Here is a 27,942-nt window from a genome sequence, read left to right as displayed (position 1 = left end):
AGGAGATGACACATATATACTATACACAGGGGAGATGACACACAGGTATATACTATATACAGGATGAGATGACACAGGTATATACTATATACAGGAGGAGATGACACAGGTATATACTATATACAGGAGGAGATGAAACACTGGTATATACTATATACAGGAGGAGATGACACTGGTATATACTATATACAGGAGGAGATGACACACTGGTATATACTATATACAGGGGAGAGGACACAGGTATATACTATATACAGGAGGAGATGACACACAGGTATATACTATATACACACACACACACATACATATATATATGCATCTATCTATCTACCCCCAATGGGGACTGTCATAACTGGAACCATGGCTTTGTTCACACATTCAGGTTGACACTAACATCCAATGACGCCTCCATTCATATGCATGATCAGGTAATAAAGGGATTGTTTACACTGGCTCATTATCAGCCGACTCCCGGTATTGTGCAGATTTGGCATTTAGGCTCAGTATTCTGTCTGTATTGTACATCAGTGGTTTCTATGACACGTTTCCACTCCTGGTTTTGGCTTCCAATAACTGATGTAAAATACTGAGTGTGTGAACACGGCCTAATGAGAATAAACAAGTGTTTAGCACCTAGTGACTTGTACCATTGTCCCATAGATGTCTATGACGTGTGAGGGCCTGGACACGATCCCACCATGAACTGGCGCCCGGGGCCTTACTGATCACTCAGCTGGATGACTAGACAACCCCTTTAATTGGTTCCCATACGCTCTACTAGGACTTCGAGGCGACATGGATGATGTGATGAACTGCACAATTCTATTTATTTTACACAATGTATAAAACCAATAATTACAAACAATAAAGTTGATCATTACAATCATTAAAAAAGTTAGAAAATTAGGAAATGAAGGGGAATAAATGACACTAACACCGAATGACAAGACCTTTCATTGCTTGTAAGTTACCAAAACTGAGGAAAGCAGGCGGCGTTTATAACACTATACAAAAGATATCACAAAGGGACAAAACAGTGCAGTGTATACAATCACATGGAATACAAAGGGATAACAGAAGTCCAAACCTGTGGTCTCAGGAGCTGCTCAGGTCTTTATGGCGAAGAACTACAGGGACCGGATCCTCCAAGACTGACAGTGACTACCATTCCCAGTCAGTATTTATCAGGTAAAAGCCACGCCCACAGGCCTCCCATTGGTGGGCTCCTATAGGGGCAGGTCTATGGGATGCGGCTAGGGTCCCCCCTATGTGATTCCTAATTTTTAGGCTATCTTTACCCCTGGAGGTCCCAGGCGGGAGATAGTAATGCCATGTTTCCCATCATGATGTTAGCTTTCTATAGATAGGAAACAAGGCACGTCTATATTGTTTTTCATCTGTCCAATATTAATTTGTGACTGATCTGCAGGCCGCCCAGTGATGTACATAAATACGTCACATTCGACACGTCATCACGTTATGTCTCCCATAACTATAGAATATACAAATATCACAAAGAAAACCAATGTTCATAACTGGACTTCAGTGCCAGAGTGTCCGATATAAGTTCCTGGGAAAGCCGGAAACATTACGGACTCTGTAAAGTGTCGCTCCTCCGGTATATATGTATACACGGTCTGTGATTCATCAGATAATCCCACAGCGGGGGTCTTGGCTGCAGAGGGGGCACATGGAGAGTTTTCTGAGTGCTGAATCTTGTTTCCTTCAGTTCATGATGAACCTTTCCTCAGTCGGTAATATGAGGGTGACACGTCCACTAAGACACAGTTTATGGATTTTTTCTCCATTACATCTATGACACGGAGGGTCGGCTCAAAATCAGCAATACGAGTCTATGGGACCATAAAAAAAAAATAAAAAATCAGGCATCACTTGGATGACATCTGAATTAGGTCTGATGTTCACGGACTGTCAGAAAGAAGAAGGTGGAGAAACTTAGTTTTTTCTTCTCCTCCACAAAAGAAAAAATCTGATGACACTGGACGCTGACTCTGATCAAAATAATTCATTCATTTTTCTCATACATGGGACAACCTTACACATGAATGAGGCCTTTGTTTGGATATAGAAAAACATGGCCGCCCGAAGCCAACATGTTTTTCTCATTTTATTCAACTCCTTTAAATTTGCTCCGGCTTCTTCCTCCCCGGCATAAGCACACAAGGGGCCATGATGCTTTATTGTCCTTGTGCGATGTGGGTAGGACGAGTATCCGACTATGCTGGGCCAGAACATGGCAGACACTGAGGCAGTCTCCGCAGAGGTAGATGAAGTCGGTACCCAGGAGGTAGTAGTGTTAATGGTGTATGCTCAGTCCTATAAGGGCCGCCGCTGGTGTAATACAACGTGAACTCAGTCAAACAGAACGGAGCTGTCCACCCTCTCGTCTTCGTACAGTCCGATCTCCTCCATCATCTTCAGCTTGGCTTCATTCACTTCAATTCCCCATGATGGCTCATTGCTTTCTGGAAAATGAGAAGAAAATAAGAAGGATCAGTTACACGCATTCTATAAAATAGGACGACGTTATGGAGACTTGTTATACACAGTCTGCTGGTGCGTCACTGCACGGGTTTCAACGGCCGAGCAGCTGCACACAGCCGTACATCACCAAGCACAATGCCGAGCGTCGGATGGAGTGGTGTAAAGCCGCCACTACTGGACTCTGGAGGAGACGTGTTCTGTGCAGTGACGGATCGCACTCCTCTGTCTGCGGCTGATGGAGGAGTCTGGGTTTGGTGACTCCAGGAGGACGTTACCCCCGGACTGCATTGTGCCCCCTGTACAGATGGTGGAGGGGGATAATGCTATGGGCTGTTATCAGGGGGCGGCCTTGGACCCTCAGCTCCAGTGATGGGAAATCTTCATCTTCAGCACAAAACATTGGGGACAATTGTAGCTTCAGAGTTGAGGGAACAGTTATGGGAAGTTATATCCGCAGAAGGCGACTCTATATTAATGTCTATGGATGGAGGAAGGGAGGTCAGAAAAGCCCCTGTAAAAGGAGGTGGATGTGAAGGGGAGCACATACTTTTCTCCATATAGTGTTATGACTGATACTTTCAGTTTACCTGTTGGTGAATTTGCCAATTTTTGGGATATGTTCCTTTCTGGGGTCCACGATTTGTCCTGATGTCCCGCAGAGGACGCTGTGGTCGGTACAGACGATGGCTCGCTCCGGTACCAGCTGTCATCAGGGTACAAGTCGAAGCTTCCAGACTCGTCCAGTTCACACGGGCTCCTCTTGAACACGTCATTTCGTGCTGGGCAACATGGCGGTGCGGATTGGCTGCTCATGGAGCCGACAGCTTTGGATGACCTGTTGGGCAGCTCCACCGCTTCTCCATGGGTGAAACCTACAGACAAGGACTCGTCACTCTCCTCTGGAACATTCACACTGGACATGTCGTCCTCCTGCGCTTCCTTCGCACAGGCCGTGAACGTCTCCTGAGCCTTCTCCATCATTGTTATGACCTGTTGTGGAATAGAAGAAAATATAAGGGTTAAAGATGATCTAGAGTATAAAAAAGTAAATTGTATAAAGGCACTGGAGACAGTCAGCAAGCAGGTAGACATGTGCCTCCATAGCAGATAGAAACCTCTATTGAAGAAGCAATGGGCGCAGTTAGCTTTTACCTATGCTAGAGACAAATGTCTTCCTTCTGGGGGGAAGCTAATGTGCATGTTTCTTTTCCCCGCATTACCAGATCTTCACAAGAAGAACCTCAGAGACATAGTAACACACTATAATGTACGGGATAATATTATAATGTCACCTCTGATAATAAAGTTCTCTTCTTAGTCAGACACAGGCAGACGGCAGAAGCCCAATGTATCGCAGAACTTCTTCCCAAACGCTCAAGTCTTCGATCCGTGTATTTTTGGCTGATTTCTTTTGCGCAGAGAAGGTCCACAGACTCCGATCCGGGACTGTCGGACTCTGCTTTTAATTTCACCCGCTCCACCTCCGTCAGGATAAGATCTTTCTGGAGGGGACAGAGGGCGACGTATTAGGTGGATCCATAAAAAGGACAGAATTAATGCAAAACTGCATGTGGCTGTTCCTACCAGATACGACGGGTCTCGGTCCTGGTCGGTGGGCTTCAGTCCGGTCAGGAGTTCTGCTAAAACCTGAAAGATCATATAACACATTGTATTAAACAAAATCCCTGATTGTCCGACATCGTCATACAGCAGATTTTCTGTTCTGGCTTTAGGACCGTCCATCATTCCCCCTTTTAATGTGTTTGGTGCAATTCTATCCCATACACTTGGTTTTTTGGAGATTTTTGCAGAAAGAGGAGTAATCAGTTCACCTGTCCAGAGAGGATCCAAATTCCACAGCAAGAACAAACCAGAAACAGTAGTTGATGCAACACTTTAATAAAATATAAAGCTTTTTATTTTCATCCAGTCAAAACCATAAGCATAGTCTTCTCCGATGGAGGTCTGCCTCCCATCAGGGCGCACGTTGGCTCTGTCTGCACCACTATAGTTGGCGCATATGTCCAAATCCCGTTTTGCAGGGGGGGTCCGGACGTAAACCCCGATGGAACCATTGAACATGGGCAAATAAAGTCAGTGTAAAAACCCTTTATAAATTCTGTGTCTCAATTTACGGTGGTGCAGCCGATATCCTTTACATTACTCCAAGCACTGGATACAATACACCAGAACTTGCTGCCACAGTTGATGAATTGTTTAATTAGATGCTTTATCTAATGCGATTAAATGAATTTTCTTTCCTTTTTCATCGTATTTACAAGGTTTTCCATTCATCGTATTCATTAATAAATATTTCCCCATGTTGTATAATGATGGTCAACTCAAGCAAATGTTCGGGAATTGTTGACAGTTCTAAGATAAATAATTCCAAACCTTCCAGGACTCTTGTTTCTCAGCCTTAATTACAGGAGAATTGCATAATAAAAGAGCCCGACTCACCCCCACATGTGCCTCATTGAGGAATGCAAATCTGTAAATACATTACACAAACAATGGAATCACATTAGATAAAAAGCATTTAATTCAACAATTCATCAACTGTAGCAGCAAGTTTTGGTCTATTGTATCCAGTGTTTACATCACACCAAAGTATCTGCATCAAAGAATCAATGAGGAAGAAGAGGCTCAATAACTCCAAGGCTATTAACCTTACAATGTTTCCAGACATTTTCTTACAGAACACAAAGATGATCAGAGGAACTTTCAGTTTGTTTAGGCCCTAAAGGCCCCTTCACACTAAGCGACGCTGCAGCGATACCGACAACGATGTCGATCACTGCAGCGTCGCTGGAGAGCTGCCACACAGACAGCTCTCCAGCGACCAACGATGCCGAGGTCCCCGGTAACCAGGGTAAACATCGGGTTACTAAGCGCAGGGCCGCGCTTAGTAACCCGATGTTTACCCTGGTTACCAGCGTAAACATTAAAAACTACATACTTACCTTCCGCTGTCTGTCCTCCGGCGCTGTGCTCTCCTCTGCACTGTCAGCGCCGGTCAGACAGAAAGCAGAGCGGTGACGTCACCGCTGTGCTTTCCGGTTGACCGGCGCTGACACAGGATGCAGAAGGAGTGCAGAGAAGCAGAGCGCCGGGGACAGACAGCTGAAGGTAAGTATGTAGTGTTTGTTTGTTTTTTTAAGGCTTCTTTCACACTTCAGTTGTTTGGCGTCACTCACTACCGACATAGTGACGGATTGACGGATCCGTCACAATTGTTGAGAAAACGGTTCTAACGGATCCGTTTTTTGACGGATCCGTTACTTGGGGGTTGTCTGGGAAAAGTATCTACATTTTGGAGCATGCGCAATTGAAAAAACGGATTGGGGCAATGGATCCGCCGAAAAAACGGTTGCGGCGGATCCGTCGCCCATATGCGGCCATTCTATGGAATGGCGGACGCGACGGATCCGTCGCGATCCGCCATTTCGGCGTTGACAAAAAACGTTTCAATGTCCGTCTATTTTCAGAAAACGTCCGCCAATTTTCGACGGATCCGTCGCATGGCGGATGGAATGGACGACCATCCGTCACAATCCGTCGCTAATGCAAGTCTATGGGAAAATAACGGATCCGTCTAAAAAAATTGACGGATCCGTTATTTGAGGAATATGGCGGTTTTAGACTGACGCCAAACAACTGAAGTGTGAAAGAGGCCTAACGTTTACGCTGGTAACCAGGGTAAACATCGGGTTACTAAGCGCGGCCCTGCGCTTAGTTACCCGATGTTTACCCTGGTTACCAGTGAAGACATCGCTGGATCGGTGTCACACACGCCGATCCAGCGATGTCAGCAGGAGTCCAGCGACGAAATAAAGTTCTGGACTTTCCCCAGCGACCAACGATCTCCCAGCAGGGGCCTGATCGTTGGTCGCTGTCACACATAACGATTTCCTTAACGATATTGTTGCTACGTCACAAAAAGCAACGATATCGTTATGTGTGACGGTACCTTTAGTGACGGAGCCTAATCTTAAAAATCTGATCATTATCACTTTATGTGGTAATAACTCTGCAATGCTTCAACAAATCCCAGTGATTTTCACATTGTTTTTTTCGTGACACATTATACTTTATGATACTGGTAAATTTAGATAGATATGTTTTGTGTTTATTTATAAAAAAAAAATAACAAATTTGACAGGAATGTAAAAAAATTAGCAATATTCAAACTTTGGATGATTATCCCTTTAATCCAGATAGTGATACCATAGCAAAACATTAATAAATATAATTTCCAACATGTCGGCTTTACATCAGCACCATTTGTAAAATGTTCTTTTATTTTGTTAGCATTTTAGGAGGTTTAAAGATGTAGCAGCAATTTTTCATTTTTTTCCAGGAAATTTATAAAATTATTTTTTTAGGGGCCTATCCAGGTTTGAAATGACTTTAGGGGTCCCATATATAGGAAAAAATCCCAAAACTGATACCATTTTAAAAACAGCACCCCCCCCCCCCCCTTGACATATTGAAAACTGCTGTCAGGTAACCCTTCAGGTTATTTTTTATTATTTTTTTATTATTATTATTATTACTAGATGGTGGCCCGATTCTAACGCATGGGGTATTCTAGAATATGCATGTCCACGTAGTATATTGCCCAACCACGTAGTATTATTATTTTCAGGAATTAATGCAAAGTGACATGATAGGAATGAACAAGTGTATTTTTACCAACTAAAGGATCAGGCCACTGTAGCCGGGAGACTCTAAGGCCGCTATTTGTTCATGAGCAAACATCAGGACCCCACAGTCATGAGCTGAGGGCACCGACTGGGATAAAGAGGAAGCCCCCCATACTCTGTTAACCATTTATATGATGCAGTCACTATTGACAGCAGCATCTAAGGGGTTAAACAGATATGGACGGTGACAACACTGATCGCGGCCGAGGCAGCAAGTTGTCAGCTATAGTGGACAGCCGACAGCTGCTGGATTGTCACCTTATATCTCAGATCAGTTAAAAGACGTATTGGCGATCATTAAGGGGTTAGGGATCCAAAGGTTAATTGTTCAGTCCGAGGGGAGCACATTGAGGGGGTTCTTACCTCCTGGATACCCGGCTAAATACTTTGTATCCTCGGGAATTAAACAAATGGCCGGATTTCATCTCCTTCACTAGTCAGAATAAGATACTCGGAATGTCTAATGTTTCTATTATGACGGATTGTTCCGTCTTTTACACAACACAGATTGATATTATTAATGAGGCCGTACATCGTATGTGTAGAGGTGCGATCACTTGTGAGATCCTTATACCCCGAGATCTCATTGGATCTTAGGTAATTCGTAAGAGGTTTCACTTCCAAAAAGCGTCAACCTCGACTGTATTTTTCTCTGGGATTCGTCCTCTGAGGATTGTGCCATTTTTGTGATATGATTTTACCAGATGAAAACAAGTTTTACATTTTATTGATCGACTGCTATTTTTGCTTTTTTTTTTTTGGACTCCAGTCTCTGCCCCAAGGCACATAGGAAGGGTGCAGGACTTTTTATTCCCTCGCCTCCTCGGCCACCACTGGAGGACCCCTGTGCCATAGAGCAGCATAGGCACTTACTATCCCGCAGGAGAAGATGTCCGTCTGTGCGCTCAGCTGGCCGCTCCGCAGGTACACGTCGGGCAGGTAAGGCTGGAACCTCTGCAGCTCCTGCGTCTTCACATTAGTGTAATTGGCCGATCGATCAGGACGGAATCGCGTCCCAGCGTGGCCTAACCGCGCAGTGAAATCCTCGTCCAGGAAGACGTTGGAGCTAAAAAAGTGAAGAGAACAAGGGGTTAACTAGGAATGTATCACCTTGTATTAGCGCACAGCATGTGACCCCTTCTCATTATTGGAACTACAACTCCCAGCAGTTTACAGAGTTAGTGGTGGCAGTGCCCGGGAATGAAGGAGCCGCAGGGCATCAATTCTGTTGTGAAGCGGATTCTGTGCAGCGCGCCATAGTCACTGGTGGTATCTAATTGGAGGGGGCTCGGACATCAGGGATTCCAATACCTAACCATGAAAGGGTTAATCATAAAGGAAACAAAAATGAGGAAGCAATAATGGAGGCGCAGGATGTAAGAAGTGAAAATGTGGAAACCTCCGGAGTCAGCGGCGGATGTGCGCACGGCGATATCCTGCAGGTAGAGAAGTGAGAAGACAGTGCGGCAGCTGAGGCCAACGACCGGCGACGGGATACAGAGAGATCATCGCCGGCACAGCGGGGAATGGACCACCGCCGGCACAGCGGGGAACGGACCACCGCCGGCACAGCGGGGAACGGACCACCGCCGGCACAGCGGGAACGGACCACACCGGCACCGCTGCATATGTGTTATACTAGGTGTTGGAGCTCGAAAAAAACCTCCCGAAGTTGCAACATTTTTGAGCAATTGCGAGTTGCAACTATGTCTTAAAGGGCTCATTTCCCCCCAAGTGTCTCACCTCTTAATATTACCATGAAAAATCCCAGCATTGTGCAAGTGACCGACACCATGTAACAGACCTACAGCGACAGCCAGCCGCCTCTCCCAGCCCAGGACAGATCCAGCCTGAAAAATACACAGAAGATCCACAAGCAGAATAGTGAGCGCAGCTCTGGGGTATAATACAGGATGTAACTCAGGATCAGTAATGTAATGTATGTACACAGTGACTGCACCAGCAGAATAGTGAGTGCAGCTCTGGGGTATAATACAGGAGGTAACTCCGGATCAGTAATGTATGTACACAGTGACTGCACCAGCAGAATAGTGAGTGCAGCTCTGGAGTATAATACAGGATGTAACTCAGGATCAGTAATGTAATGTGTGTACACAGTGACTGCATCAGCAGAATAGTGAGTGCAGCTCTGGGGTATAATACAGGATGTAACTCAGGATCAGTAATGTAATATATGTACACAGTGACTCCACCAGCAGAATAGTGAGTGCAGCTCTGGAGTATAATACAGGATGTAACAGTATAATGTATGTATATATAATATGTATATCATTAAAGTTTATATATTAGTAGTGAAGAGTGAAACAATGGTACATTTATTTATATGGACAACTTTCTAGTGCAGATATTTCCAGGCCTCCAGATGTTGAGAATTCTAGGAAGTGAAATTCAGGAAAGGGCCACGACCCTGTAATGGAAAGTCTATGAAGCGGCAGTAACTCCAGAGACTGGGGGAAGAGCAGAGATGAAAGAAACAGGAAGGACGCAGGGATGTGACAGAGACACGGGTAGAGCTGCCATCACCTATGGAATAATCATCGGCTACAGGAGAGGTGCTGTGTATAGAATATGTATATATGACAGTATATGTGTATGTAGCTATATACATGTGTCACCTATAGATAATTAAGGCTTTATCCGTCCATATAGGAGGGGGGGACGGTTACTTCCTCCAGGACTCACTTTCTGTAAGGCGACATCCAGAGACCCCTCGCTCATGAGACGGTGGATGAGACAGTGCAGGCCGCTCTCCACACAGAAGCCGAGCAGCTTCAGGAGATTGGGGTGATGACATCTGTACAAGACACGAGACAGAAGAGCTACAAAGGCCACAATTACACCATTGGGGTAAATTAACTTTACACAGCTGAGGGTTTGTTACAATTGTATACAATCTGGACAATTATCTGTGAGATAAACCCCATCAGCAGCAGCAATCTCTCTCCTCTCCTGACAGTTTGTTACAATGTGTCAGTCTGGAGAACAGGCTGGTCAGGGCAGAGGATTTTACTGACTAGATACAACTGTAACAAACCCTCAGCTGTTTGCAGTATTAAGTACAGACACATTCACACCTCGGCATTATTCACTGTTTAGAGCTACAGCTGCAGCATTCACACATGTCAGACGCTCGTCATACGGGTCTCTAGGACTTGTTATTCTATTCACTGACAGGCAGCGGAGTTCTCGACAATAGTAACACATTGCAGCACTGAGACGCTGCAGAACGTCCGCCATATACAGTGATGGGACAGAGGGTCCTCGCTTACCGAAAACCGATCTGAGCCTCCGTCTCACAGAAGGAATTCATCCTCTCCGACTGCCCCTAAAGAAAGTGCAGACATGACCCGGTCACACCCCGACACCTGCCAGAGATGTAAAGCCCCCCGGAGCAGACCCCCGGAATGGAGCAGACCCCCGGAATGGAGCAGACCCCCGGAACCACGCATTACCTCCTTCAGCCTCTTCACAGCATAAACATTGTCTCCTCTGCATCCCACAAAGATGTCCGCAGACTGTCCGCTGTGCAGCCGCCTGTTCACACTGAAGCCGTCTGTAGCCTCCTCCAGCTGCCGCCTGGTCCAGTGCTGACACGTGGTGTTCAGGGAGCCGCTGATCTCCTGCTGGGGGGCACGTAATGCCTGGGGGGGGGGGGGGGAGGAGCGTTACCGGACAGCCGGGGGTCCACACCACCACATACGGGGACATCCCGGAGACACCCAGGTTATACCGGCTGTACATATATAATTATATACCGAAGACGCCCATGTTATACCGGCTGTACACCTATAATTATATACAGGAGATACCCAGGTTATACCAGAGGGACATGTACAGGTATACACAGGAGATGCCCAGGCTATACCGGCTGTACATATATAATTATATACCGGAGACGCCCATGTTATACCGGCTGTACATATATAATTATATACAGGAGATGCCCAGGTTATACCGGCTGTACATATATAATTATATACAGGAGATGCCCAGGTTATACCAGCTGTATATCTATAATTATATACAGGAGATGCCCAGGTTATACCAGCTGTACAAATATAATGATATACAGGAGATGCCCAGGTTATACCGGCTGTACATATATAATTATATACAGGAGATGCCCAGGTTATACCGGCTGTACATATATAATTATATACAGGAGATACCCAGGTTATACCGGCTGTATATCTATAATTATACACATGAGATGCCCAGGTTATACCAGTATCTCACATACCTGATCTGTGCTGGACACCTGGTCTGAATAGGATTCTGTCCCCATGGACCTCAGCAGCTCTGATGGGGGTTGTGGTGGTGATGGGAGTGGTGGTACTTTGGATTCTAGAACACAGAGGATGATACAATGATTGCCTCCATGTCTTCCCTCCTCACAGCCCGTGTTATACCGTCCTGTAGTCTTTACCTGACACCATTTTCGTAACGCTGCTGCAGTGCCTTTCTGCTTCTTCAGAGGATTGTGCTGCTCCTTTCCTTTTCTCACAAGTCACGGGGGACATCGCCGGACTACAGGGGTCTGTGTAATAAATCACATTCGTAATCTGCTCATCACACCCTGCGCAGAGTCCAAGCGCTGCAGGACATGGCTCAGGAATATAATGCCAGAGCCGCAGTAAAGACTGACACAGGCAGCGCAGTGCAAGAGATGGAGCCAGTGCAGCATGATATGGGATCCCGGGGGGCACTGAAGTCTGGGGGACCCCCTCCCCCGGGGGGGCCAGAATGGAGAGTAACCCTTACACTGCTGGAGGATTTCTAGGGCCCGGTAGAGCTCCAGCTTCTGCAGGACGAGCTCCAGGTCGTGGACGGTGGCCAGCTTCTGCCCCCAGCTCCACAGCAGCTCCCCGGTGACGCAGTCGCCCCACCGCCGCCTCATGTAGAAGCGCTGGATGGTCGTCTGGTCGTTCACAATATGTGACGCTGAAGAAGAAAAATAAAGACATTTTACAGATCTCCGCTTGCTGTCAATGAACGGGTTTTTTTTATACAGGGAGTTAAAACCTTCTCTCATTCACTGTCAGAGAACACACGTGAGAGGTTACACAAGGAGCCAGCTTTTACTTTTATCATGTAGATTTTTCCTTCTGTGCTGAAAACTTCTCACAGCTGAATGTTTGTCACAATTGCATCCTCCACATCACAAATCCGTCGCCTGTTTTGTTACAATGTATCAGTCTGGAGTCCACAGAGGATGGTCTGGACGGGATAGAACTGTAACAAACCCTCAGCTGTGCGATGAACAGTTCTTTTTTCCAAAGCGTTTGATACCGTGCCGCACAAGAGGTTGGTACACAAAATGAGAATGCTTGGTCTGGGGGAAAATGTGTGTAAATGGGTTAGTAACTGGCTTAGTGATAGAAAGCAGAGGGTGGTTATAAATGGTATAGTCTCTAACTGGGTCGCTGTGACCAGTGGGGTACCGCAGGGGTCAGTATTGGGACCTGTTCTCTTCAACATATTCATTAATGATCTGGTAGAAGGTTTACACAGTAAAATATCGATATTTGCAGATGATACAAAACTATGTAAAGCAGTTAATACAAGAGAAGATAGTATTCTGCTACAGATGGATCTGGATAAGTTGGAAACTTGGGCTGAAAGGTGGCAGATGAGGTTTAACAATGATAAATGTAAGGTTATACACATGGGAAGAAGGAATCAATATCACCATTACACACTGAATGGGAAACCACTGGGTAAATCTGACAGGGAGAAGGACTTGGGGATCCTAGTTAATGATAAACTTACCTGGAGCAGCCAGTGCCAGGCAGCAGCTGCCAAGGCAAACAGGATCATGGGGTGCATTAAAAGAGGTCTGGATACACATGATGAGAGCATTATACTGCCTCTGTACAAATCCCTAGTTAGACTGCACATGGAGTACTGTGTCCAGTTTTGGGCACCGGTGCTCAGGAAGGATATAATGGAACTAGAGAGAGTACAAAGGAGGGCAACAAAATTAATAAAGGGGATGGGAGAACTACAATACCCAGACAGATCAGCGAAATTAGGATCATTTAGTCTAGAAAAAAGACGACTGAGGGGCGATCTAAAAAAAGACGACTGAGGGGCGATCTAATAACCATGTATCTATATATATAATTGCCTAAGGGTTTTTCCGTCTGTCTGTCTGTCTGTCTTTCTGTCTGTCTGTCTGTCCTGGAAATCCCGCCAGGCCTCGACCAATCAGAGACCGGCACAGCATCGACGTAGAAATCCAACGTCTCTGATTGGTCGAGGCCGCCAGGCCTCGACCAATCAGCAACGGGCACAGCGACGATGATGTCATAATGGTTGCCATGGCGACGATGATGTCATAAAGGTTGCCTCGACCAATCAGCGACGGGCACAGTCTGCTGCGAATTCTGGAATCATCATTGTCCATATACTACGGGGACATGCATATTCTAGAATACCCGATGCGTTAGAATCGGGCCACAATCTAGTAAGTATATAAGGGGACAATACAAATATCTCGCTGAGGATCTGTTTATACCAAGGAAGGTGACGGGCACAAGGGGGCATTCTTTGCGTCTGGAGGAGAGAAGGTTTTTCCACCAACATAGAAGAGGATTCTTTACTGTTAGGGCAGTGAGAATCTGGAATTGCTTGCCTGAGGAGGTGGTGATGGCGAACTCAGTCGAGGGGTTCAAGAGAGGCCTGGATGTCTTCCTGGAGCAGAACAATATTGTATCATACAATTATTAGGTTCTGTAGAAGGACGTAGATCTGGGTATTTATTATGATGGAATATAGGCTGAACTGGATGGACAAATGGCTTTTTTCGGCCTTACTAACTATGTTACTATGTTACTATGTTACTATGTTTACAGGCTCTCAGCCTTTGACAGCAGATGCACACTGACACATTGTAACGAAGGATGTTACAAAGCAGCAGAACTTGTCACATTTCCATATTCCGCCGTGTATGTCACTAGTATCCAGGTGCGTCATATGGGGCTCGCAGTATCCGGCCCCCGCTTGTCCCATCATCATAGATCACCCCACAAGCTGCGGCGAGGCCACGGTAGAGGAAGTGCAGGGCCCTTATCAGCCCGGCCTTCCTCTATTACTAAAGCTGAAGGAGATTTACAAATTGATATTAAGATCAGCTGCTAATTAATCACAACGGTAACGACCAATTACCACCGAGACTGATACTGAGCCAGCCAATCAGATACGTGGCCGGCGCAGAGAATAAAGTCTAACTGTGAATCACTGTGCAAATACAGCACATCACAAAAGAGAGTACACCCCCGACATGTCGTAGATATTTTATTATATCTGTTCATGGGACAACGCTGCAGATCTGACTGTGATACAATGTGCAGCAGTCGGTGCCCGGCTCGTATCACAGTGTAAATGTGTAAATAACAGGTCTAATCCACTGGTAGCAAAAGTGAGTACACCCCTAAGGGAAAACGGACAAATTGTTCCCAAAGTGTTGATATTTTGTGTGGCCACAAGTGACGAGCGAATGTGCTCAGATAAAGTGTTATCAGGTCATGCGCTCAGGTGCCAAACCAGTGTCTTCTGTGCTCGAATATGTCCGATTCTCCTCACCTGCATGTGTTCTAGCCGTGAGACCTGCAGGCGAGGAGAATCAGATTTATTATTCGAGCACGCAGCATATACTCACTTTTGTGATATACAGTACATTAACTTACTTATTCTGTACTGATCCTGAGTTACACAATGTATTATAATCCAGAGCTGCACTCACTATTCTGCTGGTGCAGTCACTGTGTACATCCATTACATTACTGATCCTGAGTTACATCCTGTATTATACTCCAGAGCTGCACTCACTATTCTGCTGGTGCAGTCACTGTGTACATACATTACATTACTGATCCTGAGTTACATCCTGTATTATACTCCAGAGCTGCACTCACTATTCTGCTGGTGCAGTCACTGTGTACATACATTACATTACTGATCCTGAGTTACATCCTGTATTATATCCCAGAGCTGCACTCACTATTCTGCTGGTGCAGTCACTGTGTACATACATTACATTACTGATCCTGAGTTACATCCTGTATTATACTCCAGAGCTGCACTCACTATTCTGCTGGTGCAGTCACTGTGTACATACATTACATTACTGATCCTGAGTTACATCCTGTATTATATCCCAGAGCTGCACTCACTATTCTGCTGGTGCAGTCACTGTGTACATACATTACATTACTGATCCTGAGTTACATCCTGTATTATACTCCAGAGCTGCACTCACTATTCTGCTGGTGCAGTCACTGTGTACATACATTACTGATCCTGAGTTACATCCTGTATTATACCCCAGAGCTGCACTCACTATTCTGCTGCTGCAGTCACTGTGTACATACATTACATTACTGATCCTAAGTTACATCCTGTATTATACCCCAGAGCTGCACTCACTATTCTGCTGGTGCAGTCACTGTGTACATACATTACATTACTGATCCTGAGTTACATCCTGTATTATACCCCAGAGCTGCACTCACTATTCTGCTGGTGCAGTCACTGTGTACATACATTACATTACTGATCCTGAGTTACATCCTGTATTATACCCCAGAGCTGCACTCACTATTCTGCTGGTGCAGTCACTGTGTACATACATTACATTACTGATCCTGAGTTACATCCTGTATTATACTCCAGAGCTGCACTCACTATTCTGCTGGTGCAGTCACTGTGTACACACATTACATTACTGATCCTGAGTTATATCCTGTATTATACCCAGAGCTGCACTCACTATTCTGCTGGTGCAGTCACTGTGTACATACATTACATTACTGATCCTGAGTTACATCCTGTATTATACTCCAGAGCTGCACTCACTATTCTGCTGGTGCAGTCACTGTGTACATACATTACATTACTGATCCTGTACTATACTCCAGAGCTGCGCTCACTGTTCTGCTGGTGCACTCCATACATTACACGTGATTACTATCCCTTTAGTTGTCAGAAGTAACAGCAGAGAATGAATCCTTCTTACCAAACCGCATCCACTCCCAGTCATTCAAGCTGTCGACACAGCGGCAGAAGTCGTCCAGAACTCTGGGTGGGACGTCAATGATCAGGGGGGATGAACTCCCGCCATTCTGTGAATGCGCCATAGTTGTCTTTTCTCCTGTTGTACCTGCAGAAATAATAAATAGCGTCACGACTTACGCACGGCGCTGACAGGACGGACACCAGGCATCAGTGCGTGCTACGCAATATCTTAAAGGGAATTTCTATTTTTGTAATAACGTGTAATCCTTTTATGATGAAAACTTTCAGTACTTTTAATAGACTTTGTGGATGGATTTTTTTAGCCTTTTTGCTGTCAGTGATTGGGAACATTCCTGTTTACTCGACTTCTCACAGCTGAGGTTTTGCTACATTTACATCCAGTCTAAATCCCCCAAGATCTTACAATCCCAACTCCAGGCTGATACATTGCGCCAACCGATCAGTAGATGGGAGAGGTTGGCGGTTCTGATGTCTTTAGCTCGCAGAGCTGGATACGATGGTAACAAACTCTCAGCTTTAGGGTTTTTTTGTAGCCTTTAGAATGAAAAAATCAGGAATTGTTCCCCTGAAGTCTCAGCGAGAGGAGACCATGAAGATGGCGTGCGGGAGGCAGAACACATCCTGAGCTCACAGGTGCAGGTGGCTCCTGGACTCTTCTTTGCAGCCTAGTTTGGAGCAGTTTCCGTCAGGATCTGCTTCCAAGAAGTTATCGGCACTTTTTTTTTTGCACCATCATTTATATTTTTCAAGACCTTCAGCAATAAAAAAAAAAAAAAAAAAAAAAAAAAAGAGCTTCTGGTACGAACACAAAATCCCATAAGAATGAATAGAAAGTGAGCGGAACAAACGTGTGTGTGAACATGGCCGATGGGTGAGATCCTCAGGGATGAGAGTCGGCTCCGTGTTCCAGATTTCACGCACGGCGTCTCGTCACTTACTTGGTGCTGCCGGGCCGGACTAGGAATCGGAAGCTGCAGGGTTTTCTACTACAGATCCCAGTGAGCGATGGCTGCGTCTGGCCCCGGGAGCCCGAGTTCTGCTTTATATACTGGGAGGGGCGGCACTGTGGGGGACAACCCCCCAAATCACGCAGGGATCCCCTCATTCCTTCCTGTCAGTCACCTGTTGGCGCAGACGTCATCTACTGCAGAACTTCCTCGTAGCGAGTTGTGCGGGGGGAGGTGAGGGACGAGGCCCGAAAATGCTATACAACCAGTAGAGCAGGAAGTGCAGCAAACCTCCGATGCGGGAAGAAGGAGGGGGCGATCTGTGACTACACAGGTGAGCAATACTGCTGGCGCTGCAGTCCCATGTAAATAATCACCAGTCACTATGTAGGCTGGGCTTCGATTCCTGATTATTTTCACTATCTCCGCTTGCTGTCGGTGGATGTTAACATTCAGTGGATAAAAAAAAAACCCAAAACACTACAAAGTTTTACATTTGTATCCAGCCGGGCAATCCTCTGTGAGCAAAACACTTCACAGCACAACTCTGCTTCTGATCGTTTGCTACAATGTATCACTCAGCTTAGATGATGAACATTCAAGGGGGAAAAGCTGTTCAATTATCTCGGGGGTTGAATTAGTAAAAATACCAAAATAAATCATCCTCGGCTGCTGTCACCGCTCCTATCGATGACGCAGCGGTCTAGTGATTGGCTGCAGCGGTCAGTTGACTTGAACCCCACACATTATCAGAAAAACCTCCAGCTCAAGTCACCGGATTGCTGCAGCCCATCACAAACGGCAGCGGTCCTCTGGCTGGCTGTATGGCGACGCCATCGCCTCCGGGGCAGATCATACAGCGGAGAGCGGCCAATGCTCCGGCCAGAACGTCGACAGCAGGTAAGACTTATTTTCTTATAGAACCCAACCTGAAGATAACAAGCATCTTTTTGTATAGACAACCCCTTTAAGACAGGATACAAGTGTGGCAAACACTCAGCTGTGACAAGTATTGGCAGTGTTTTAAGCCTTTGGGAAGGGGTGAGTGAGAATATCCCCAATCTCAGCAAGCAGAGATGTTCAACATGCTAAAGAATTGAAGCACAACAATAATTCAGCTTTCCCAGGCTCCTGAACAGCAAATCTGCAGCATGTCTCCTTCAGAACTCTAGTAAAGCTGGATGCTTACATCCTCTGTGCTGCTCCTCAGGACTCCTAGAAAGCTGGGTGAGCACTACAGTACGACCTGTAATGACGGCCATGACTTCTGCCATCCTGAAACAGAAAGTGCTGAACGGATTGGGAGCAGGGACATTTTTATTAGGGCTTAAAGGGATTTTCCATCTAAAATAAACTGTTAGATGAGCTTAAAGGGTTCTTCCCATCTTTGTAAAAGGGCCTGTGCAGGGACTGGTAAAAGACGCAACTTATTAGATACCTTTTTGTTTACAGCTCATTGCCAAGGAGACCGTCCACCGCTGCGGTCTGGAAGCAGTCGCTGAGCAAGTGCAGCTCCTAACCTGGTGAGAAGTATAGACCGGACACGGGCAGAGACCCAGGAGCTCCTGTGCAGCGCTGCGCACCGCCCCGGTCCAGCTCTGTGGGGACCACGATCACCATCAGCTGCACGTTCAGATCAGAGCCGCCATTACGCTGCTGGACTGAGCTGTCAGTCAAACAGGAGAAAAAGCTGCCGAGAAGTCGTCAGGCGTAACAGCGGGACGCTGAAAAAAAAGGATCTCAAGTTAAAAAAAAAAATTAAATTTATCACATGAACTAATATACAGGTGCATCTCACAAAAAAATAGAAGATCATCAAAAAGTGAATTTATTTCAGTTCTGCAATACAAAAAGTGAATCTCATATATTAGATAGAGTCATTACACACAGAGTGATCTATTCCATGTTAATGTTGATGATTATGGCTTACAGCCAATGAAAACCAAAAAGTCATTATCTCAGTAAATTAGAATACTTTATAACACCAGCTTGATAAATTATTTTAAAATCCAAGACATTGACCTACCGAAGTGTATGTTCAGTAAATGCACTCAATGCTTGGCCGGGCTCCTTCTGCATCAATTACTGCATCAATGCTGCGTGGCATGGAGGTGATCAGCCTGTGGCACTGCTGAGGGGTTATGGAAGCCCAGGTTGCTTTGATAGCAGCCTTCAGCTCGTCTGCATTGTTGGGTCTGGTGTCTCATCTTCCTCTTGACAATACTCCATAGATTCTCTATGGGGTTAAGGTCAGGAGAGTTTGCTGCCAATCAAGCCCAGTGATACTGTTGTTTTTACACCAGGTATTGGTACTTTCGTCAGTGTGGACAGGGGCCAAGTCCTGCTGGAGAATGACATTTCCATCTCCAAAAAGCTTGTCAGCAGAGGGAAGCATGAAGTGCTCTAAAATGTCCTGGTAGACGGCTGCGCTGACTTTGGTCTTGATAAAAGACAGTGGACCTACACCAGCAGATGACATGGCTCCCCAAACCATCACTGATTGTGGAGACTTCACAACTGACCTTAGAAATCCAGGTCCCAGAGTCTGGAGGAAGAGTGGAGGCCACAATCCAAGCTGCTGGAGGTCAGGTGTGAAGTCTCCACAATCAGTGATGGTTTGGGGAGCCATGTCATCTGCTGGTGTAGGTCCACTGCGTTTTATCAAGACCAAAGTCAGCGCAGCCGCCTACCAGGTAGAATCTATGGAGTTTCGTCAAGAGGAAGATGAGACACCAGACCCAACAATGCAGATGAGCTGAAGGCTGCTATCAAAGCAACCTGGGCTTCCATAACCCCTCAGCAGCGCCACAGGCTGATCGCCTCCATGCCACGCCGCATTGATGCAGTAATTGATGCAAAAGAAGCCCGGACAAGTATTAAGTGCATTTACTGAATATACATTTCAGTAGGGAACATTTCAGATTTTAAAGTCATTTTTTCAACCTGGTGTTAGAAAGTATTCTAATTTATTGAGATAATGATTTTTTTGGTTTTCATTGGCTGTAAGCCATAATCATTAACAGAAATAAACACGTGAAATAGCTCACTCTGTGTGTAATGACTCTGTAGAATACATGAGATTCACTTTTTGTATTGAAGAACTGAAATAAATGATCTTTTAGATGATATTCTAATTTTGTGAGATGCACCTGTGTCTAACATGTGAAAGAGCCCGATGGTCCGCTCCTTGTGCCAGCATGTTGTCAGAGGGGGCTGTCTGTCTGGATCATTTCTATAACGCAACTCCCTTCTTTGTCACAGCTGATGAACAGACAGAAGGGGTCCGGTCTAGCTATGGGAGTGAGCAGTCAGCCAGCCCCCTTCACACACAGCATTGATGACGTGCTGACCCATGTTTGATACAGGCAGGACTGGAGCACGTGAGTGAAGACAGAGGCACCTTCAAAGCGTCAACCATATTAGTAAGATGCATCACTTACCACTTAGAGCAGAATTATTTTTTTTTCAGCCATACATTCCTTTTAAATGGAAAATGACACGAAGCGTCACACTATCTGCTACGGTGCTTACAGAGCACAGAACCCAGACGCCAGCGTTATTTTTCCAAACCGCCCTGATGGATGGTTGGGGTTGTAGTGAGTCATTAGGGAGTCGCTATCAGTAATGCTGCAGGAAAAACACTTCAAATTGTTGTGAATTTTGGTAATTTGGTGCCGGTTACCGAGCTGCCTTGTAAATTTGATGCGACTCTCCAGCACAATCATAAATAAGACGAGTGTTCCCATGACGTCCCGGTTTTCTCTCTTGTGAATGCCACAAGCCACAATTCGGAGCCATCAGAAATACATTTCTGCGATTTTCCTATTCCCCCGACAGAACTTGCTAAAATCCCTGCATCTGGTACAGGAACAACCGCGTGCACAATTCCGGAGTGGATTCTCAGCTGCACACATCTTGTGCAATAATCCGCACTCTTTGGAGATCTGTTCGCTGCGGAATCAGTCCTAGCACAAACTGTCCAGATTTCACCAGCTGCATTGGTAAATCTGCAGGTTTTCAGCGCACCATGGATGGGATTTGGCCGAAATACCATCTCCAATGCTGCAACTCTCAGCTGATTTTATATCTGGAGAATTTGCTTCACATTTGACCTGTGTGAACTTAGCGTTAAAGGGAACCTTCCCTTTAATCAGGACACAATTAACACCATTTTCTGCCGTATTCAGACTCGGTCACTTTATAAGGGATGACAGAATCCTTTTTATTGAAAAAAATATAGATAAAATAACGTTGTGGTTCACAGATCAGATAGAAATCTACATCTCCGTGCATAAGATCTGTACAAGTGGCACACGATACACGCGACTGGCAGTGAAAAGGTCCCGATTTCTCGACCCCGTGGAGAATTACAGATGTGATATAAGGTTACGCTGCGGTATTGCTGCACCCAGAGGCAGATGACTGATAAATGGTGCGCGGCCCGTGTGACTGGAACGTTCACCTTCATTGCAGAAGGATCTTGCGGGAATCTGTGCAAATCGCTAAACGATCTCGGTTTCTTTTAACGCAGCCATTTGTTTTTTTTCCCCTAAAAAAGCTTGATGCACAGCTTTTCTTTCTAATGCCTCAGTGCATACGGACCAGTGTCAGAGCGCTGCTTGTAATACGGCTCTTCCAATAATACAGTGCACATACACAGTGTTAAACAGCTATATCTCCCGCCCATCCCCCCATACACGTGCATGCTCAGCTCTACGGAGCGTTCTTGTCATATTTCTATGTCGCCTACAGACTCCTCTGGCAGCTGATTATCATCAGAAGCTAAAAGAATGAGGCTTAGGCCGGGATCACACATGCGAGAAAGTCGGCCGAGTCTCGCATGTTAATACCCGGCCATACCGCCTGCAGTCCGGAACGGAGCATGCGGCCACATAGCAATACAAGGAGCCGCACGCTCCGCTCCGGAGTGCAGGTGGCAGGGCCGGGTATTAACATGCGAGACTCGAACGACTTTCTCGCATGTGTGATCGCGGCCGTAGAAATACAATATGTCCAACCCCTCCCTCCCCCAACACCCTGATGAGATGCACCCGAGATTCGTGACAAGAAGTAATCCTGGTGATCTACACTACTCGTCACTCATCCCGCTGAAGAACTGAATGCAACGGTTGATATTTATCAGTGTTACGGTCAGATAACCTGCAGGCTGACACGGCTGATAACAGGGAATAACAGCACCTGCAGAACACACAGTGAACGGCCGCAGGGCTCCAGTCTACTGACAAGTTGCAGTTTGCCGCTGCTGAGGATTTCCATTGTGGGCTGCGATAATCGCACGATATGGGACAGTGCAATTGGTCGTTAACTATATACAAGCTTTACAAAAGTCAGTCTTTTTCTGAACTCGTCATTTTACTGCTTTATGTTACACGTGTCCATCCGTACGGTGGGAGCGGTGAGAACATCCGCCGCCGATGAATCAGTCTTATTCTTCGCCATTATCTACAATGATCGACGTCTCCGTCCGGATCCATATCCAGATTACGAGTCTTCTTGGGGCGCCTGATTCCAGATGCTGAGGGCCAGGCGCTGCAGATCCTTCTGGACGTTGGGTCGGTTCTCCAGATCGTCGTACAGGGAGGTCACGATCTCCAGCTTTCTGTAATCTTCCGGCTTCACCAGATTCCTGATCACCTGAAGGCAGCAATCCTTCAATGTGAAGACTGTAACAGAGAAACACAAGCGGGTCCTTATAGGGGGATCTGAATGTGATGATGATACAAGTGTCACCTTGTTTGAGATATTTTCTACATCTCCATTAAAGGGACACTGTCACCTGAATTTGGAGGGAACAATCTTCAGCCATGGAGGTGGGGTTTTTGTGTTTTTGATTCACCCTTTCCTTACCCGCTGGCTGCAATATTGGATTGAAGTTCATTCTCTGTCCTCCGTAGTACACGCCTGCACAAGGCAAGATTGCACAGGGTCACACGGGGAGAGAGAGGCGTGTCACAGATGCCAGAACGCAGCTGGCATGGGTCACAGGGGCCTGAGTGGCGGTGGCACGGGGAAGAGGCTACGGTGCAGGGTCACAGGGACCAGAACGCTGGCGGCGTGGATCACTGGGGGGAGAGCGCGTCTGCAGCATGGGGTCACTGGGGGAGAGAGCGGCGGGTCATAGAAGCCAGAGCACAGCTGGCATGGGCGACTGGGGGGTAGAGAGTAGCGGCACGAAGTCACTGGGGGGGAGAGAGCGGCGCGGGGTCACTGGGGGGGAGAGAGCGGCGCGGGGTCACTGGGGGGGAGAGAGCGGCGCGGGGTCACTGGGGGGGAGAGAGCGGCGGGTCATAGAAGCCAAAGCACAGCTGGCATGGGCCACTGGGGGGTAGAGAGTAGCGGCACGAAGTCACTGGGGGGGAGAGAGCGGTGCGGGGTCACTGGGGGGGAGAGAGCGGCGCGGGGTCACTGGGGGGGAGAGAGTGGCGGTGCGGGGTCACTGGGGGGTAGAGAGTGGCGGCACGAAGTCACTGGGGGGGAGAGAGTGGCGGCACGAAGTCACTGGGGGGGAGAGAGCGGCGCGGGGTCACTGGGGGGGAGAGAGCGGCGCGGGGTCACTGGGGGGGAGAGAGTGGCGGTGCGGGGTCACTGGGGGGTAGAGAGTGGCGGCACGAAGTCACTGGGGGGGAGAGAGCGGCGCGGGGTCACTGGGGGGGGGAGAGAGCGGCGCGGGGTCACTGGGGGGGAGAGAGTGGCGGTGCGGGGTCACTGGGGGGGAGAGAGCGGCGCGGGGTCACTGGGGGGGACAGAGTGGCGGCGCGGGGTCACTGGGGGGGGGGATAGAGCGGTGGTGCGCACAGCGGTGAGCGTGCTGATCCGGTGCCAGTCGCGGGCGGTCACCTGGCAGGCAGATGTTCACCATCACCGGCTGCTGCTGGCCGTTGTCGTCGGCCGGGGCGATGTAGATCTCCCTCTTGTCCACGGTCAGCGCCACGTCCGTGTTGACTTCGCGAAACAACCAGATGTGACCTGTGAGAGGAGACACAAGCCGCCATGACACTTCACCCCTCTGCTTGCCGTCAGTGAATGGGCCGTGCCTGGTTACAGCTGCTGTACAATCACCAGGACGGTTCTCACCAGCGGACAGAGCCGCAGCTGACGTACCGTGGTAGGTGTAAATCCTGCGGCCGGTGCCGGGGAGCAGGACCGGGTACGGCTCCGGGTTCCCCTGGAAGTTCACCCAGATGGGCTGCACGGTGCGGGAGCTGCGGTTACAGAACAGGACCTGCGCCTGCTGCCGGCTGTTAAAGGACCGGAGCCGAGGAGGCCCGAACCCCGGCTCAATCTGCCGCAGCATCCCGAGGCTTCCAAACAATCCGCTAGGCCGCGACCAGTCACCTAGCAACCAAACTCTGACGTCACGCACTGTGCGCAGCCTCAGAGGCCGCTGGCAGCTGAAAGGCATTGTGGGAGTTGTAGTTTTAACACAGATGTCTTCAGACATTCATTCATTACACCCAATTATTGGACAATGTATCAGTGGAATGAGAGAGGGTGGGAGGAGAGGAGGGGGGGTAGAGGAGAGGAGAGGAGGAGGGGGGGTAGAGAGGAGGGGAGAGGGGAGAAGAGAGGAGGGGGGGGTAGAGAGGAGGGGGGAGGGGGGAGGGGATAGGAGGGGAGGAGAGGAGGGGGGGTAGAGGAGAGGAGAGGAGGAGGGGGGGTAGAGAGGAGGGGAGAGGGGAGAAGAGAGGAGGGGGGGGGTAGAGAGGAGGGGAGGAGGGGGGAGGGAAGAGGAGAGGGGAGAGGAGAGGAGGGGGGAGGAGAGAAGAGGGGAGAGGAGAGAGACTGGTGAAAAAAATGGGTCTGGGCGCCTGCGCAGGATGACATACACCTGTAGACTGGACGCAGCATCCTGATTCGGGGCGTCTACATTGACAATCAGATGATTTTTGGACGCGCTGCCAAGTATCAGGATGTCTGCAGATTTTTTAACACCCAAAATTCGCAACAAGCTGCGTTTTGGGAGCACATGAAAAATCCTGACGCAAACGCAGCTCCATGCGTCCCCATGTTAAGTATAGGGATGTAATCTGGATCGGGATACATCAGGATTGCTACACAACGCACCGTCCCAAAGCTCTAGTGTGAAGGCAGAGCCACCCGTGCAGCCCCTAACCAGGAGCCCCCGTTATATACAGGCTCCCAATACATTGTATTAACATTAGCAGCTATGACAGTCTACATTATGTCTGCACACTGTTCCCACACAGTTTCATCACGGTCCCATACAGCACATCCCTTGCTTCTGAGCATGCTCAGTCCCACATAACGGATCCATGCACATGGAAGCACGCATGTGTCCTAGATCTGTGCTCCATGGTAATTCCAGATGTGCAGCCACGGATCCGTCTGTGTTTCTGTGTGTTTTTCAGACGACACAAAACCACAACAAGTTGCGTTTTTGTTCGTCTGGTAACATATGCAGATACACGGATCCGTGGGAAAACGGTGACAACTGGATGCACACACAGGTTCCATCTGTCACCACTGAAAGTCAATGGAGACGAAAACGGATCCGTGTGCAGCCATTGTCGCACAGATTGCAAAATATGCAAGTGTGAAACCAGCGTAACTCTATATGATTGGAGCTGTGCTAGATCTCGCCACAGGTTCCGCCTAAAATCACTTTTTATTCCCCTCAGCAGCAACAACTGATCCATCCTCCCCCCTGTATGTTCCTGTCCTGAATCCTCCTCAGTCCTAATACTATGAAACCAAACAATCTGCTGAGTCCTCCTCCTATACACACTATACACAGTATATAATGTCATGGATGAGGCCAGTATGCCGAGTCCTCCTCCTATACACACTATATACAGTATATGCCATGAATGAAGCCAGTGTAGCTTTATTTGGGACTAGGGTAACTCAGATCCTGACTCCAGCACTGAAGGAAGGTGTAACACTAATGCTGGCAGTCTGGGGGCACTTAAGGGTTAACAATAGGAAGCCCTTGCTTTTCTTTTCCCATCCACCCTGTCCTGTGCTTGTCTGCACCATTTCTCCAGCACTCACACCATGATTTACATTCCTGTAGTCCTTGTGCCTCCTGTGATGTGTAGTGGAGGGACACAGCCGCCTGTACAGGCTGACCCACCCTCACTGAGCAGGGAAATGTGAAGAGAAAACCCACGGATGTTTTTTTTCCAAGTTTTATTCTCCTGATATCCTGGGAGATCCCAACATTACAGGAAAGCACCGAATCCCAGAAAACCAGTCCGGCAACTTCCCGGAAAATATTCAGTAACGAACCGGAATCTCTCTACTTCCGAGAATATTTCCAAATCCGGATCTAAAAGTCATAAATGTAAAAATAATGAGAAATACTGAGCGCAGCTCTGGAGTATAAAACAGGATGTAACTCCGGATCAGTAATGTAATGTATGTACACAGTGACTGCACCAGCAGAATAGTGAGTGCAGCTCTGGAGTATAAAACAGGAGATAACTCAGGATCAGTAATGTAATGTATGTACACAGTGACTGCACCAGCAGAATAGTGAGTGCAGCTCTGGAGTATAATACAGGAGGTAACTCAGGATCAGTAATGTAATGTATGTACACAGTGACTGCACCAGCAGAATAGTGAGTGCAGCTCTGGAGTATAATACAGGATGTAACTCAGGATCAGTAATGTAATGTATGTACACAGTGACTGCACCAGCAGAATAGTGAGTGCAGCTCTGGGGTATAATACAGGATGTAACTCAGGATCAGTAATGTAATGTATGTACACAGTGACTGCACCAGCAGAATAGTGAGTGCAGCTCTGGAGTATAATACAGGATGTAACTCAGGATCAGTAATGTATGTACACAGTGAAAGCACCAGCAGAATAATGAGTGCAGCTCTGGGGTATAATACAGGAGGTAACTCAGGATCAGTAATGTAATGTATGTGCACAGTGACTGCAGCAGCAGAATAGTGAGTGCAGCTCTGGAGTATAATACAGGATGTAACTCAGGATCAGTAATGTATTGTATGTGCACAGTGACTGCACCAGCAGAATAGTGAGTGCAGCTCTGGAGTATAATACAGGATGTAACTCAGGATCAGTAATGTAATGTATATACACAGTGACTGCACCAGCAGAATAGTGAGTGCAGCTCTGGGGTATAATACAGGATGTAACTCAGGATCAGTAATGTATTGTATGTGCACAGTGACTGCACCAGCAGAATAGTGAGTGCAGCTCTGGAGTATAATACAGGATGTAACTCAGGATCAGTAATGTATGTACACAGTGACTGCACCAGCAGAATAGTGAGTGCAGCTCTGGGGTATAATACAGGATGTAACTCAGGATCAGTAATGTATGTACACAGTGACTGCACCAGGAGAATAGTGAGTGCAGCTCTGGGGTATAATACAGGGTGTAACTCTGGATTAGTAATGTAATGTATGTACACAGTGACTGCACCAGCAGAATAGTGAGTGCAGCTCTGGGGTATAATACAGGAGGTAACTCAGGATCAGTAATGTATGTACACAGTGACTGCACCAGCAGAATAGTGAGTGCAGCTCTGGGGTATAATACAGGGTGTAACTCTGGATTAGTAATGTAATGTATGTACACAGTGACTGCACCAGCAGAATAGTGAGTGCAGCTCTGGAGTATAATACAGGATGTAACTCAGGATCAGTAATGTAATGTATGCACACAGTGACTGCACCAGCAGAATAGTGAGTGCAGCTCTGGAGTACACAGTT

The 27,942-nt window shown here is 47.2% G+C and overlaps 2 protein-coding genes across 5 annotated transcripts; both read right to left on the bottom strand.

Annotated features, from left to right (window-relative positions):
- Positions 1 to 803: 803 nt before the first annotated feature.
- Positions 804 to 17,511, bottom strand: IRAK2 (interleukin 1 receptor associated kinase 2). Of its 4 annotated transcripts, none has more exons than XM_069736215.1 (15): positions 17,391 to 17,511; positions 16,249 to 16,392; positions 14,817 to 14,840; positions 11,994 to 12,173; positions 11,659 to 11,769; positions 11,473 to 11,576; positions 10,685 to 10,873; positions 10,502 to 10,557; positions 9,915 to 10,026; positions 8,955 to 9,061; positions 8,085 to 8,277; positions 4,090 to 4,152; positions 3,798 to 4,007; positions 3,093 to 3,495; positions 804 to 2,486 (listed from the first exon to the last, which is right to left on the bottom strand). In XM_069736215.1, the coding sequence occupies exons 1-15, from the start codon at positions 17,407 to 17,409 to the stop codon at positions 2,374 to 2,376; spliced, it is 2,028 nt and encodes a 675-aa protein (XP_069592316.1). In that variant the 5' UTR covers positions 17,410 to 17,511; the 3' UTR covers positions 804 to 2,373. The 4 variants fall into 4 exon arrangements, with proteins under 4 accessions (XP_069592316.1, XP_069592318.1, XP_069592317.1 ...); XM_069736217.1 differs by lacking the exon at positions 17,391 to 17,511 and adding an exon at positions 17,207 to 17,342; XM_069736216.1 differs by lacking the exon at positions 14,817 to 14,840.
- A 3,901-nt stretch (positions 17,512 to 21,412) lies between these two features.
- VHL (von Hippel-Lindau tumor suppressor) lies at positions 21,413 to 24,673 on the bottom strand. Its single transcript, XM_069736214.1, has 3 exons — positions 24,338 to 24,673; positions 24,074 to 24,202; positions 21,413 to 22,899 (listed from the first exon to the last, which is right to left on the bottom strand). The coding sequence occupies exons 1-3, from the start codon at positions 24,636 to 24,638 to the stop codon at positions 22,718 to 22,720; spliced, it is 612 nt and encodes a 203-aa protein (XP_069592315.1). The 5' UTR covers positions 24,639 to 24,673; the 3' UTR covers positions 21,413 to 22,717.
- Between the last annotated feature and the right edge of the window lie 3,269 nt (positions 24,674 to 27,942).

This window comes from Ranitomeya imitator, chromosome 8, assembly GCF_032444005.1.
Source record: "Ranitomeya imitator isolate aRanImi1 chromosome 8, aRanImi1.pri, whole genome shotgun sequence".
In the NCBI taxonomy this organism is placed as follows: Eukaryota; Metazoa; Chordata; class Amphibia; order Anura; family Dendrobatidae; genus Ranitomeya; species Ranitomeya imitator.
This window is presented reverse-complemented; position numbering and strand designations above follow the sequence as displayed.